The sequence below is a fragment of the Aulonocara stuartgranti genome (assembly GCF_965226115.1).
Source record: "Aulonocara stuartgranti genome assembly, chromosome: 7".
Lineage (NCBI taxonomy): Eukaryota > Metazoa > Chordata > Actinopteri > Cichliformes > Cichlidae > Aulonocara > Aulonocara stuartgranti.
This window is the reverse complement of record NC_138945.1, coordinates 54524777-54540309: the sequence shown is the minus strand read 5'-3', so window position 1 is coordinate 54540309 and position 15533 is coordinate 54524777. Positions and strand designations below refer to the sequence as shown.

Below are 15533 nucleotides of genomic sequence, written 5' to 3'. Positions count from 1 at the left end.
GGTTTCTTTTCTCGTTGTGCAGCTGGCTTCCTAAGACCGGTTGTAATATTTGGACCTATTGCTGATGTTGCTCGTGAAAAGCTTTCCAGAGAAGAGCCAGATCTTTTTGAGCTTGCAAGTATGTCAGTAAACTGCATAAAACACATTTAGTACTCAAGAAAATGTATTTGTCTTAAAATTGTCTCACCTCATTTCCTAGAGAGTGAACCGAGAGATGCAGGAACAGACCAGCGTAGTTCAGGAATAATTCGTCTTCACACTATCAAGCAGATCATCGACAGAGTGAGCTCTTTATGATACATGCATAGATTTTAAAAATAATATATAATTGTTTGTGTGCGTGCATTTGTTAAAAATAACTCTTTCTTTTCTTAATGAAGGACAAACATGCTGTACTGGACATCACTCCAAATGCTGTGGACAGGCTGAACTATGCTCAGTGGTACCCGATTGTAGTCTTCCTAAATCCCGATAACAAACAGGGTGTGAAGAACATGAGGACCAGGTTGTGTCCAGAGTCCAGGAAGAGTGCCAGGAAGCTCTATGAGCGAGCCATTAAACTGAGGAAGAATAATCACCACCTGTTCACCAGTAAGTGGGAGAGAGTTATAAAAATACCAGTAAATGAAAAAATGTAAATTGTCTTTTTTTTTTAACATGCTTTGTTCTTAATGAGCTGCCTGTAATGTAAACTATTCTCTTAGCGACCATCAACTTGAACAATATGAACGATGGTTGGTATGGAGCGCTAAAGGAAACCATCCAGCAACAGCAGAACCAGCTGGTGTGGGTGTCAGAGGGCAAGGTGAGTCTATTCTGCTGCGCTGAACACCATTACTGTGAATAAATGAGCCATCAGGTGACGGTTTCTCTGCTCTATTCAGGCGGATGGTACTACAGAGGATGACTTGGATATCCATGATGACCGCTTGTCCTACCTTTCAGCACCAGGTAGTGAATACTCAATGTATAGCACAGACAGCCGCCACACTTCTGACTATGAGGACACAGACACAGAAGGTGGAGCATACACAGACCAGGAATTAGATGAGACTTTGAATGATGAGGTGGGTCTGCCCACGGAGCCTGCCATCACCCGCTCCTCAGAGCCTGTGCGAGAAGATCCTCCTGTAATTCAGGACACCCCTGGTTACCCTGGATACCAGCACCCCGTGCAGCCTGACCCAGCCAATCGCATAGACCCTGCTGGGTTCAAGATGGCTGCTCCGCAGCAGGTAAAGTTCATATCTGGCATTGCAGACAGGCTTTGCCTTTCAAAGATGGATGCATGGGTGAAATTATATGACTGAAGAGCAGAGGAATTACTCCTTTGTATTTAGTGATGTGTCCTGACCTTTTTGTTAAGATTAAAAGTTTCTTGACTAAGTAATGAATATTTTTAGAAGCTACTGGTATGTTATCGATTCTAATCACATTTCTGCAAGCGATTTCTCTGGATGGTGTAAAACTGATTCAGTGTAAGGAAGAAGATCACGGTGTTGGGGTAAGCTGTACTTTCTGTGCCCTTGGCAGGCTGTATTATAAATGTCTCTTAACAATACTTCACAGCAAGGTGAGGCTGCTGTGCCCATGCCCTCGTTGCCTCCGACGTCGGTAGCAACCCCTGCTGCTGAGCAGTCTGTACAGCTAGAGGGTGTGCACCTAGAGGAGCCGCCTGCTGCAGCCGCAGCTCCTCAGGCTGACTCACTTAGCAGCCCCAGCCCTGCCCCTGAGCTTATTCAGCCCCCACCACCACCACATGAACCCCACCCGTCTGGACTGCCTGGTCCAGAACCAAAGGTACCCGCTGTTTCACCAGCCACTCGGACCGGGCCTGGGCCCCAGCCTGCTGTTTTAACTGCCTGTCTTCTCACACATGCTTTCCACTTGCTCTCTGCATGACACGCCCACACTGTGTGACTCACTGAGCCCACTGTGTGCCTCTGGCTTCCAGAGAAAATGTGTGACAGACTAGTCCACATGCACCACAGTGGGCTGGGAGACCAGAAGGACTGGTACATCTGAGTCTTTGACCAGGGTGAAGACATCCACAACCAGCCCTAACTGTTGCCTTACTTCCTTTGCATGGCTCCTAATGTTTTTTGGGTTCCTTTCAGCTTCAACTTTTCTTCTGTAGATGAAAAATAGTGTCACAGTAGCATCGTAGTGGGTAGATGTGTCGTCTGTCGTAGTGCCAGTAGTTTGACATTGCATTATATGCAAACTGAATGTTTTTTGCATGATGAAAGCTAACCTGCAGACAGTACTCTTGGTAATAAATTCCTTTCAATGAGCAATTCTCCCTATGGAAAAACAAACTTGCATCTGCACACTGCATTATGTCTCTCTTGTGTAGTTACGCCCTCTGTATATGCCAACAGATCAACCTTCCATAGGAAGTACTGTAACTAGATTTGCTGTCTACAGGCTACACATCATTTGTTTGAAACGAGGCCTTTCAGAAATGTACAAATTACTTGCTAGTGTGCCATTTATCAAACTTTAAAGATGTAAAATTCACTTGTGTTTATATGGATAACCACCATTCTTGAAAGGCATCTTGTCAAACAGGCATTCAGAACTGTTTTTAATAATGGGAAAAGGTTTGCCTGAGTAAATGCACTTTGACTTAATCTTGGTTTAATTCATCGGTTGAGAGATTTTCTTTGGTTAATGTTATTGTTAAACTTTTCAAGGTTTTAGTTTATTTCCTGTTAATTAATTTTATCTTAATCTGGTGTTGGGAGAATACTGGCTGCCTTCTGTCCTGCAGCACTGGTTTGTTAAAAGTTTGCAATGGGATGGATCCATTCATTTAATTCTTTTTCTTCACAGATGTACAAGAAAGATCTTTACAATATGGAGGACCCTGTGCGAATCAACCATAGCCTAAAGCAGTCTATGAGCTATAGTCACCAGCCGCCGTACCAGGACAAACAGCCATACCGCGAATACGACCACCCGCCTTACGGATATGATGGAGGCGGCTACACGGAACCAAAGCCTCACAACACTGATTCTCACCTGCACTACGACAACCGTGTGCCTCATTACAACGAACAGTGGCCCCCCTATGACCAGCAGACCTCGTCCTCCCAGCCCGCAGGGTACCAGCCGGGCCACCAGCAACCCATGGGCTACAATCCCCGGTCCCCCTATGAGGATGGACCGGGAAGGGACTACAGCCCCCCTCAGCCACGCTATGATGAGGCCCCACCAGTGGGCTATGATGGCAGACCTCGCCACAGTAAACCTGGACCGATTCGTTACGATGAGCCCCCTCCACCACCTCTCCCTCCGGCAGGCTACGATGCACGTTCCCCATATGAAGCAGAGACCCACAGCTTCCCCATTAACTCCCCTCGATCACCAGAGCCTTCGAAGCAGTATTATGGTGACTCTGGTCTGAGGTCGACCTACATGCCTGGGCCTCCAAACCGGGGTTTTAAGCCAGGGATGCATGATGCTATGAGAAACTCTGAACCCACCATTCCTCCACCTAAACCAGAGGCCCTGCCCTCCCCAGGCGATCCAGCAATCACCCCAGGGTCCAAACCTCCTCCACCTCCACCCCAGGAAGACCTGGATGAGGACCCAGCCATGAAACCACAGTCAGTGCTCAACAGGGTCAAGATGTTTGAGAATAAACGGTCGGTTTCTATGGACAGGGCTAAAGAGGGAGGTGATTCATCAGTACTCCGGGTATGTTTATCTCACCTTAGTTACAATAAGGATTCTGGCTCAGTAACGCAACAACGTTAAAAACTTGATGTTAGAACTCTGTATTAACTTCATCACATTTCAAATATTTGCATTTGTATTGCTAACAGCAAACTGGTTAGAGTCCTAGTTTAAATACAGATAGCTATAATCTTGAATAAAAATCCTATTTAAAAAAACATTTATGTATGATAATAAAATATACAAGGTAGGGTGTAAATGGAGTCCAACAGGATATGGTATGTTATGTTTCATTGATATGTAGTTATCTTGAAAACGCAAGCTTGTTTATATGAGATTTTTCTTCCTTTTTTTTTTTTTTGTCTGAACAATTTTACATCTTTCAGGCACAATGATAGATATGTGTGCAAAATCTAAATCTAATGCAAGAATCACTAAAGCAGAGGCCCATGTTTGTTTTTTCAGCCTGCAGATATTCCTAAGCCTGTGATGGCACCTGGACCAGTCCTTAAAGCCAATTCCCTCAGCAACCTAGAGCAGGAGAAGTCCTCCTATAGGTATGTAACCCTCGCTGCAAAACCCCAGACTACAGGGTAGGTGAGTGAAGGACAGTCGCTCATAAGATCCTTGAAAAGGAGTCTTAGAATTCATTTGTTGTAGTTTGAGCTCCATCTAGTGGATGCCGCAAGCCCTGTAGGTTAGCCTCAGTGTCATTGGCTGCATGAGCTGCCCAGCTGTAAAGATTCATATTGATTTCAAAGATATCTGATAAATTAATCTCATAGACTCTACTTTAAGTTAGTGTACAGTTTCTGATTTGCCTCAATCATTCTGCTGTTTGTCTTTTTCTGCAGGGCTCCTGAACCACAGAAGCCCCACACCAAGCCCCTGGATGATGTAGTCCGTTCCAACCACTATGACCCAGATGAGGATGAGGAATACTACAGAAAGCAATTGTCCTACTTTGATCGTCGCAGCTTTGACAGCAAGGCCATGGGCCAGCCCGCTCCTGGCATTAACCGCTTCCATGATCTGCCCAAACCACCTCAGCTATCCTACCCATACAACAGGTATAACAGCTCAGCCTGTGCCAAAAGTGCTGCCTGTTGTACAACATTTCTCAGGTTTTAAGTCATCACAGCTGTTGAATAATAATTGTTTGTGCCATCTAACTGCAGAGTTGAGTCTGTGGAGAAAGTGAGTCCAGTGGAAAAAAGATACGATCCTCTGCCACAAATCAGTCCCTCTTCACAGTATGGGCCCCCGGCCTCCGCCATTCCACCCGCCACACTCCCCAAACTCAGTCCTGGCGATGGTAAGCTTCCTAAACTTTCTGCTGGCCTTCAAACCTTCGTCTGTACGTTATTACATGAATAACATACACATGACATGAATTATATCTGTGCCATGACATGCTTTCTCCAATAAGCTTTGCCTTTTTTGGCCACTTTTTTTCTTCTGTTCTCATATACAGTCATATACATATCTTCATATTTCTTTTCCTACTGTTTCCAGTTGCTTCCTCTCACATCTTTTTGTTTGTTCTTAAATTGATTTCTTAAACAAGACCGTGGTTTCCAAACTAGCATTGGTTGTCTAGAATGTTTTGGGGTTTGTTTGTTTTTTTAGCCTTTTTCTTTTCTTTTGTGCACACATGCATTATAAAGTAAACATAGTGCCTCCTGCTACTGCTACCTCTTTGTGTTAATGTAATTTTGTAGGACTGTCCCTGAAGTGATAATGGCTTTAAAAAAAAGACTTTTCTCTCTCTCCCTGTGAGATCAGACTGGCTGCATGGTAGTCAGACCAGAACTGTAAGCAAAACTATCTGTGGCAGGACCTTTTTTTGCTTGTTGCTGATGAAAGATCTCTACTGAGTGTCAAAGCTCGGCACAGTTCTGTAAATCTAGCAAAAAAATCTTGATTTTGCTCATTTGTTGGTAGTAGCTAAACTCTTCAGTACATATAGAAAGTACATAACTGTATATATAATCTCTTGTGTATGTTTAATCAAGACTGTATTTAAATTACTTGATTTATTATATCCTCTTTCAGCTAACTCCGTACCTGAACCATTGACCTCACCCAATCCTAAACCTGAGCTGACAACTCTTAGGCCGACCAGTAGGGATGAACCCACACCTGGCAGTTACCTGCCCCCGAGGGGCCTTCCCGACAAATCCCCGGTCAATGGCACTGATGCAGCACCCCCAAAAACCCTGAGCACTCCTGCACCAACTAGCTATAACCGCTACGTCCCGAAGCCTTACACCAGTGCAGCCCGACCCTTTGAGCGCAAGTTTGAGAGTCCCAAGTTCAACCACAATCTGCTGCCCAATGACACACAGGTGAAGACGGACCTCCTCAGCAAGCCCAGTGTGGTGAGCAACAGTAGTGGGAAACCTCAGTTGTCACCGCAGCCCCTTGATCACGACAGTGGCCTAGACACTTTCACACGCACTATAGACAACAGGCCCAAATACCAGCACAATAACATCAACGCCATTCCCAAGGCCATCCCTGTAAGGTAAGACATGTTCTCACCCCTAGTAGCATTGAATTCTCAGAGAAAGTAATTACTGAGCTGCTGAGAAAGGGAGAGAAACTTGTTTGTGCACAGGGGGTTTGCTCTCATGCCCTCTGCTGTACATTATTCTCTGCCTACACTGATTTGACTGATGATGTTCTCCTCTCTGCTTCTGTCCCTCAGCCCCAGTGCACTGGATGATGACGATGAAGATGAAGGGCACACAGTGGTGGCCACTGCCCGTGGAATATTCAACTGTAACGGAGGGGTCCTGAGTTCTATTGAGACGGGCGTCAGCATCATCATCCCCCAGGGTGCGATCCCGGAGAGTGTCGAGCAGGAGATTTACTTCAAGGTGTGCCGGGACAACAGTATCCTGCCCCCCCTCGACAAGGAGAAAGGTCAGTTCCTCAGTGCTGGATAGAGATCCTCCCTAACCTAGATTTATCAACTTGTGAGATGGTACAGAATCTGAGGAAACTGGTGAAGGTTGTGAAATGTTGACTGTAGTAGTGCAGGGGCTTTGTCTTCCTAGATGAGAATAAAGTTTTTCAAGCTATGCATTTTAAGTGATGTAAGGCTTGGTGATGTGTTTGCCCATGGAAGCAAACACACACTTCTTACCACCTTATGCATCACTAAGAAAACTAGTCTCATGAATTGAAAATTGAAAAATGATTTCTGTATTACTGAATATAGATGTTTTCCTCTAGATCACGGTAGGCAACTCCAGGCCTCGAGTGCCGGTGTCCTGCAGGTTTTAGATCCCACCCTGGGTTAACACACCTGAATCAAATTACCAGACCTCTGGAGAACTTCAAGAAATGCTGAGGAGTCATTTAGCCCTTTAAATCAGCTGTGTTGGATCATGGACACATCTAAAACCTCCAGGACACCGGCACTCGAGGCCTGGAGTTGCCTACCCTTGCTCTAGATCACATTAGTCTGGAGAGAATGCCTGCCACCTCTGAAAAACTCTCTGGTCCCCAGTGATCAATTACATTACTTAGTGGGTTTGTGTGGAGAGCTGTTTTGGGGTATGTATTTGTTTGTTCTGGTGCCCTGGTGGTGGTGGGGCCTGCCTTGTGGTGTGGGGCCTGGCCCGGATGGCTGGCCTTTTTTTTGGGGGGGGGTCCTGGTATGAGATCTAGGGCCCTGGTGCCCGGGGTTGCCCCACATGGGGATGTCCTGCCTGTGCTTTGTGATTTCTGGGGTACCTGCAGACAGTTTGAAGGTTGTTCAGTTGAGAGAACACTTGTCACTTGGCTGTGGTCTGGATTGGGAATTGCTTGTCTGGGACTCAGGCAGACTGAGTGGGTGACTGAGACTTCTCTGTGAGGTGCAAACAGTGGGTGCTTCTGCTTGCTTTGAGTACCCGTTTGTATTTTATATGTTTTTTTGTATTTATGTGAGCTGTCAGACATGAAAAGCTTAAAAAACAAAGTTTAAGTTTGGATAGTTGTAGAAATTCTCTTTGAGTTTCAAAACCAATATAGAAACTATTACAGAAAAAAGACCCTGAACTAGATAGGGAAATAAACAGTGGTTATACTGGTGGTTACACACTTTTAAACAAGCATATATTTCTTATTTACTACGATGGCCTAATAACAGACTATTAAATCGGGTGTTTGGTTTGTGAAGTTTAACTCTGGTTGTATATCTGTGCAGGAGAAACGCTGCTTAGTCCGCTGGTGATGTGTGGCCCACATGGACTCAAGTTCCTGAAGCCGGTGGAGCTGCGCTTACCTCACTGTGCGTCAATGACCCCTGATGGTTGGTCTTTTGCTCTAAAATCCTCCGACTCCTCGTCGGGTATGCTGTCCTCTCTCTGTCCTTTTGGGGTCTGTGTGCAGACTTTGGTGTTCAGCAAAGCGAGTTCATTGCTTTCTGAATCAGTTTAACACTCACATCTGTTTTCTGTTTCCCCCCCCCTCACCTTTTTATCATGCATGTGCTGTTTGTTGGTGGTGTTATTTATTTTGGGCTCTCTGTTAGTTCCAATTAGTTATATGAACTATAAACAGACATAAAGAGCTAGTATTTTTAATCTTGAAAATCTTACCAGCTGACTCTGAATCAGTTTTCCGACAGAAGCGGTTCCACATCCAGTTTAGTGTGGATGAAGGTGCTGCTGTAGACAAACACAAAGTCTGTGGGTTGGATGACATTATAAAACTATCATTAGACTAGGGCTGCCACGATTAGTCGACTAGTCACGATTACGTCGACTATCAAAATCGTCGACGACCAATTTAATAGCCGACGTGTCGTTTGAAGCTTTGTAAGATCACAAAAGACGCAGGAATAAGTAGTAGGATTTAAGAGTGTAATAACGGACTGAAACAGAAGATGGCAGCACTGCATGTACAAGGATGCCAGCTGCCGTTAAACCCTGAAGAAGAAGCTGCGTCCCAGAATTCATAGCGCAGCCCAGTGCGGCCCTGCTCAGTTTCCAACAACGGCGGCAGCTAGTTAGTTTTAATATTACTCTTATTATTCTTTCTGGGTCACAAAATAAACGTTTAACATGTTTTCAGAATGTAGCTGTGTAAACCTCAAATATCTGCTCAGTTTATCAAGACACCACATATTTTCAAAAGCGCTCCGACGTTTTCGGAGACGTCTGTTACCCACCAGCTCGATAGCGAGCCGGGGTTCAAGGCTCACTAGAGCTGGAGAGAACACTGGACTCCCGGCAAATCGTTTTCAAACCCACCACCGTCTTTCACTACTCAGGTTAAATATGATATACAAGTCACTTGGATAACTTAAAAATGTTATTGTTTGGATTTTTTTTTAAAGTATTTTATTTGTTCCTGAGTAAATCGGTTTGGCTGAGATTAAAGTTATAGTTTTTACACAGCTGAATAAACGTCAAGCAGACAGCTGATTATCAGAAGTGTGAGATGCTCGAGAATTTACTCCGGTGTCCTGTTATATTTTAGATAGCAAGGAGCAGACGGCTGAGTTTATTAAACTCCACTGAAACAATCTGCAAATTTGATTAAAATTTAATAAACTATCATCTTATCTTTATTTTTAGTTAGCACATGCCTTAAACACTTCAAGCTGTAAGCTAATGATAGTTATATAAGAGCAGATGCATGCTGGTGCAATAAGCTGTACGTTTTACATCCAATGGATGCATGATCTGATTAGTCGACTAATCGCAAAAATAATCGTTTGTGGCAGCCCTACATTAGACCAAACGTTAACATCGCTGGCCACAAACAATTCACTTTGATCTTAAGTGGGCCATACCAATAAAACTTACCTCTGTTTAACTACACATTTAATGTCTGTGATGTCCTATTATAATTTTTAAAAATGGTAATTTCAGCAGTATTTCTCAGTTTTTCTACAACATCATAAAAAGCTGCTGCAATAAATGAAAGTAATCTGTTAGCACAACTTTTGCAAATAATAAATATGTAAAATAACAGTAGCATAAATGTCGATTGGAGAGGTCTTTATCAGTAGGAAGAGCTGTGAAATGTGTGAAAAGTTAAAAGTAAAAAATTCATGCCGTCTTTCACATTTTCCAAAGCCATCCAGTGCACCTCATTGGAGTCTTTGATTCGAGCCCTTATGTTTGAGGCCCCTGGTCTAAACTGTTAGATAAGAAGTGATACCAGTGATACTGGATTTCTATTCGTTTGGAGCCAACACCCAATATACATTAATTAAAAGGAATTATTAAAGGAGCTGGCATCATTATGTTTGGATGGCTCCATAATTGTGAAAACTGAGAGTTGTGTACTATAGAAAACGAGTGCTTTTCTCCTGATGCTTTTCTCGAAAGTATAATGAGCACGTGTCCGACCATATCAAGCAGATACATACCAAATATGAGCTCACGACCACACATTGAACTTTTCTTTGAGGAAAATTCCAAACAGGACCTCATTCCAGCTGCTTATTTTGGATGGATTTGCTGCTTTTCCTATGGAATATTAAACAGGATTTCTCAGAAATGTTTAAATTTTACAGTTACAGAACAAATGCCCACTTGTTTGATTCTTGGTCTTCATTTGCTGAATTTTTATGTTTAATGTCACAGTTTGTGATGTTTTGCATGCCAGATAAGTGTTGTGACCAGTAAAAAGATGTTTTATGAAATGAAAGAAATTTATAGGCATGTTAACTGATCTAGTTTCAGAAACCTTTACATGAGTATCCTATCATCTATACTGTGACTGTACTTAAATTCAGATGTGAGTCAAGATGTAGGAAATAGGGTAATGTTTTATAATCAAGGTATAAGGTAAGTGCTTGGGAGATCTTGTGTTTAAGTATAATCTATTGAGAAGTAGGGCTGTTCGATATATTGAAATATATCGGATGACGATATAAAAACGTCTATCGTTTCATTTTACGCTATCGTTTGTTTCGTGGTGTCGCAAAATAAACTCTACGGCAATATTTTTTCATTATTTTGATGGTCACTGTAGTGGTTATATTAATTTCTTAAAGTTCTCTCTTTGGTTATATTACATATAAGAGATACTACTGATGGACAAGCGCCTGTTTTTATGCGTTGTCGTTAGCAACAGCGACGGTAACACCTTCGTGTGTCCGCTTGTTTATGTTCCACATAAACCTTTCACAATAAAGCTCAAGATCCTGTTGAGACTTTTCAAAATAAACTGAATCACGTGAAAGAGCAGATTATTTACGAATGAGAAGTAAAAAAGAGCCGCCAAGTGCTAAAAAATAAACCTTAGACTCAAACATTAGAAAAGGCTTTTCCCCGCAGCACGCCGTGTAATAAATACTCACAAAGAAAACGGCGGCCGTTACAACTTATGTCTAAAAATGTATAGTTTCATGCATCTGTTAAAACACTCGACTCCATGACGCGCAGCTGGAAACATTTCATGCAAGTCGAGCTGCCCGAGATTCACAGAATTTACAGAAAATGTTACATTTTTGTGATTTATATCGTTATCGGGACGATAGAAGTCTTATATCGGGATATGAGATTTTGGTCAGCGATTTTGCAAAATGCCCAGACCAGCCCCTCACTGAGCAGTTGAACAGGTGCACCTAATGAAGTGGCCAGTCGGTGTATATTTAGACACACACTCAGGGTTCTTGCTTTTAGTAAACTTTTCTTATTACTAAAGTAATTATTTTTTGATTTAAAAATGACAGTAAGGACTTCAAATCAAATCACTTTTCAAATCAAATCAGATCACGAGGCAGCACGTAGACACTAACTTGGCGCTGAATGCTTTTACAAAGGCCAGCCAGGTGTACATGACCTTTCAACTGAAGTCCTGCTAGTTTAGTTGCTTCTAAATTCATGTGTGGAATAAGTATGTTGAAATTCATTAAATTAAGTACTACTTAATTACATGCACTCATCTGAGGAACATAAATTCATGAAACACCCTTCATTAATTTGTGCACTATCATTTGAAATCACCAGCCTTTGCATTTTTATTAAATCGCGTGTTTCGAGTACCTTCAGTTTCAGTTTTCTGTATTTTAAAGCTGCTCTCCATCAGCTGACGTCACGTCTCTTGTTCCCCGCAGGTGATCCCAAAACTTGGCAGAACAAATCTCTCCCTGGAGACCCAAACTACCTGGTGGGTGCAAACTGTGTGTCTGTGCTCATTGACCACTTCTGAAGAGGGCAACAGCTGGCCTGTTACTGAATGTGATAAAGCAGGGGACCCGAGTCTCCCCTGCCGTGCCCACTCCACGGTGCAAAATGCTTGATGAAGTATGAACTCAAACTCACGTTGTTTACTGTGCCCAAAATTTAAAAAAAACTTAAAAAAACACACACAAGGAGAGTCGGAGTCCAGCATCCCCAAGGCTGTACTCCTCCTTTCTTTTCTTTCTTTCTTTTTTTTTGGTTTGGTGCTTACAAGGCTTGCAAAAAATAAAGATGAAAACGTTATTTAAACAAAAGGAACTGGAGTTGGAATGCATGACCAGTGCCACAGACTGAATAATCACATTTTGACATTTTTAGCTAATTTTGTAAAGGTTCAGAGCGGTGGAGGAGGTAAAAACAAAACAAAAGAGGATAATTTTGAAAACTTGTTTAATATTGCAGTTTGATTTTTGCATACTGTAAAAATAAAAACAAAAATAAAACAACTCACAAACAGCAAAGTTTGTATATGCAAAACTTTTGTTTGTGAGTTCTGTGGTCATGCGTTTCACTCATGATGGATCTCTGAGGACTTGAGAAATTGCTCAGCGTGACTCATGAAGACGTAGGCATCATCGAGATTTAAACAAAAAAAAAACTAATGAAGAATGAAGGTTAAGTATTAGTATCAGACACCCGCTCGTCCAGCGGGGTTCTCTCTGTTTCAAACGTGTTTTTTGTAGAAATGTTTTACCGTAGATAAATATACTGACTTGATTTTACAAACTCCTGCTGTCTAGAGATCTATGCATGTGCTATGACTCAGGTTCAGAAGCCTGCTACTACTAAGTTCAACACATGAGAAATCCCATCGTACACTGCAAGCAGTGATGCCTTATCTGCATATTAACTTTTCAGTGAAACTTTAAAACATCGGTTCCTTCAGTTGTAGCGATCACTACGGAAGAAGCAGAAGAAGAAGAAAAAGAAGTTGTCGTCGTTGTCTCTGCATTTTCTCCTAAAAACGGTGAACTTGGATTTAGCACACGAGAATAATTGAGACTGGTGAAAAAGGTATGCTTTCTTTTACTGCTATGCATATGAAGTCTGAGGAAATACAAAAAAACAAAACAACAAGCTAGAAGATGTTTAAGTTGTGGCTGTACATAATGCTAGCATATGGCCTTGGTTCTCTGTAAATGAACTTTTGTACATCTTTGTTATTTTGTATAAAAGAGAAAACGTTTGTTTAAAAAAGAGAAAGCGGTTACATTGGTTATGTTTGTATTCTGGTTATACCCCTGAGCCTTGGAACTGACATAAGCAGTAATAAGTCCGACTTTTCTACCAACGTATACAAACACGTACACACATTACAAACATACACACTACTTAAGGCATTTTTAACTGTCAGAAAACTTTTTATTCTTATTTACAAAATAGAGAAGTGCTCGGTTTAAATGATTTTAAAAGACGTATTTGAGGGGGGCTGCTGTGAAGAGTGGTCCCTTCCTTTCTTTGTGATACTGGATGCTGTATTGTGTGCCCTGAAATGTATTTTTGTACTAAGACAATTTATTATGGCACATCAGTACTATTTTTCTTTTGATATGACAACACTGCTTCAACCCGACACTAGTTTTTTGGTTTTTTTCCCCGTGTGGCTGACATTCTTTTTATTTATTTTGATTTTACTTTCATTTGTTTTCCTTTGCAACACATTTCTAAGTATACCACTGTATTACTAAATAAATTCATTTATAAAGTAAACGCTGCCCAGATTCCACTGTTGTGTTGTTTCCCACGTCTTTTTAGATAGCGACACAGCAACACCAGTTTATTTTCTGCCAAATGGATCCGAGATGATTCCCGCGAGGGTTCAGGAGTTGGCGGCTGTTTTTGAAATAATTTATTGCTCAGTTTTGAGTTTTCTGCGCCTGCCTGCTAAAATGTTCCATCTGTAAATGTAGTGAGACGTTGGGGTGGGTTACTGTTCACACAGCGAGCTTAACTCCCTGTACTGGATTTTCTGGATTTTTGCATATCAGGAAAAAAATCAATAAGAAGGCAAGTCAAAACGTGTTTCTAGAAATGTTTGCATGTTTACTAAATGATTTGTAGAAACCCTTTAAGCAGCATTTAACACTGAGCACATCTGCAGCCTTTGGACTGCTGGATTTGAGGAACTTCTCATCTCCTATTTGACAGGAAGCATCTGTTTACCATCTTCCCCAGCCTAGGTTTTCTTCAAGGACACTTTGGCTATATTTATCCTTTTCTAGATTATGTACACTCATAGCACCATCCCACCACTGCCTTATTGCATTATGAGGGTTTTATCAGGAATCCAGTGACAAGTGCTGTTGATCAGAGTATTTTTGGAATTCGACTCATAAGATCGAGAATCTGTGTGCTGTGAGTTTGAATGCTGTTTAGTAAACTCAAAGTAGGTTGTCAAACTGAATTCATAATCCATTCCCTTCACATACAAGGTCTTTAATAATCAGGCGCCATTTTATCTTAAAGACCCCATAATACCATACCCACCACTCTACAGCAGTTCACTCAGACTGCGGCCTCAGTTGTTGTTCTTATCATATTTAAAAGTAGAAAAGCAGCCCCTTCAGCTTCCAGGCTCCTCTTCTGTGGAACCAGCTCCAAGTTTGGATTCATCAGACAGACACAATCTCTCCTTTTAACATTTGATTAAACTTTACTTTGTGATAATGTAGATCGTTGGCGCTGGATCAGGTGACCCAGAATCCTGTCTACACTGCAATAGGCCCAGGCTGCTCGAGGCTATCCATGATGCAATGAGTGTTCATTCACCTTCTTTTCCCCTCACTGTGTTTTATACACCTCTCTGCATTTAATCATTAGTTGTTAATAATCTCTTCCACAGCGTGTCTTTACCTTACAAAAATGGAGCGCTTTGACTCAACTGTTGTGATTTGGCTCTATATAAATTCAACTTGAACTGAATATTACTCTGAAGGCCTGAGTGATGGAGCTGTGGAGATGGCAGGTTTTTTTTTCCTGCAGCAGTTTAGCTGCAGTCAGGATGGAGTGAACGTTTGGTCTCCTCATTCAGTCAGCTTTCTGGATCCATCATAAACAGCAAATGTGGTGCTTTCACATCGTCTCCCCCCCCAACTGAAATTCCTGTTAGGGCTCTACCAAAAACCAGTTCTAGTCTGTGGTGCTCTGTTTTAAATATTTTCTGATCAGAGTATCTGGGTGGAAAAGTTCATTGACCTTCTTAGAATTGCATCATTTAAAAATCCGTACTATACAAGTGTAACTATTCCACATAAAATGTTTTTGTCATATTGCTGTAGGCCCTGTGATTTGTACAAAATAAAGGTCAATAGGATGGAATAACCAAACTTGATTTTTTTCCTGTATAAATTCGATTGGTTTAACCTTTACTCTGCAGTAGCTCAAGGGAGTCATTTAAGACAAAGTTCAGTGTCAGACAACATTTAGAAATATCTTATCAGAGTTCACTGATCTCTGCCTGTTTGTCAAGTTTCTTTTTATGTTTTTTTTCTTTTCTTTTTTTTTAAACAACAGGGTGTGACAGAGTTCGTCTGATTTATGTCAAAGGTTGCGCAGGTTAGTCACCCCGCAAGCCTGCCTGGAGGTTCCTCTTATTGTGCACATATGTGGTTATAAGGGCACAACGGCAGCTGCTACATTAACACTTCAGCACTTCAG

General features: G+C 41.9%; 1 protein-coding gene across 12 annotated transcripts in view; it reads left to right on the top strand.

Annotated features, from left to right (window-relative positions):
• Positions 1-13591, top strand: part of tjp1b (tight junction protein 1b) — a 73486-nt gene extending 59895 nt beyond the window's left edge. For 7 of the 12 annotated variants that reach the window (XM_082539281.1, XM_082539277.1, XM_082539285.1 and 4 more), the window contains 14 exons: positions 23-118; positions 200-282; positions 381-591; positions 705-805; positions 885-1235; positions 1570-1800; positions 2836-3702; positions 4147-4238; positions 4536-4751; positions 4860-4996; positions 5737-6208; positions 6392-6609; positions 7880-8023; positions 11750-13591. In XM_082539281.1, coding sequence (XP_082395407.1) covers positions 23-118; positions 200-282; positions 381-591; positions 705-805; positions 885-1235; positions 1570-1800; positions 2836-3702; positions 4147-4238; positions 4536-4751; positions 4860-4996; positions 5737-6208; positions 6392-6609; positions 7880-8023; positions 11750-11844 — 3314 coding nt within the window. In that variant the 3' untranslated portion in view covers positions 11845-13591. The remainder of the gene's footprint in view (positions 1-22; positions 119-199; positions 283-380; positions 592-704; positions 806-884; positions 1236-1569; positions 1801-2835; positions 3703-4146; positions 4239-4535; positions 4752-4859; positions 4997-5736; positions 6209-6391; positions 6610-7879; positions 8024-11749) is intronic. The other 5 variants (XM_082539279.1, XM_082539283.1, XM_082539280.1 and 2 more) reach the window with 3 other exon arrangements.
• Positions 13592-15533: the final 1942 nt, after the last annotated feature.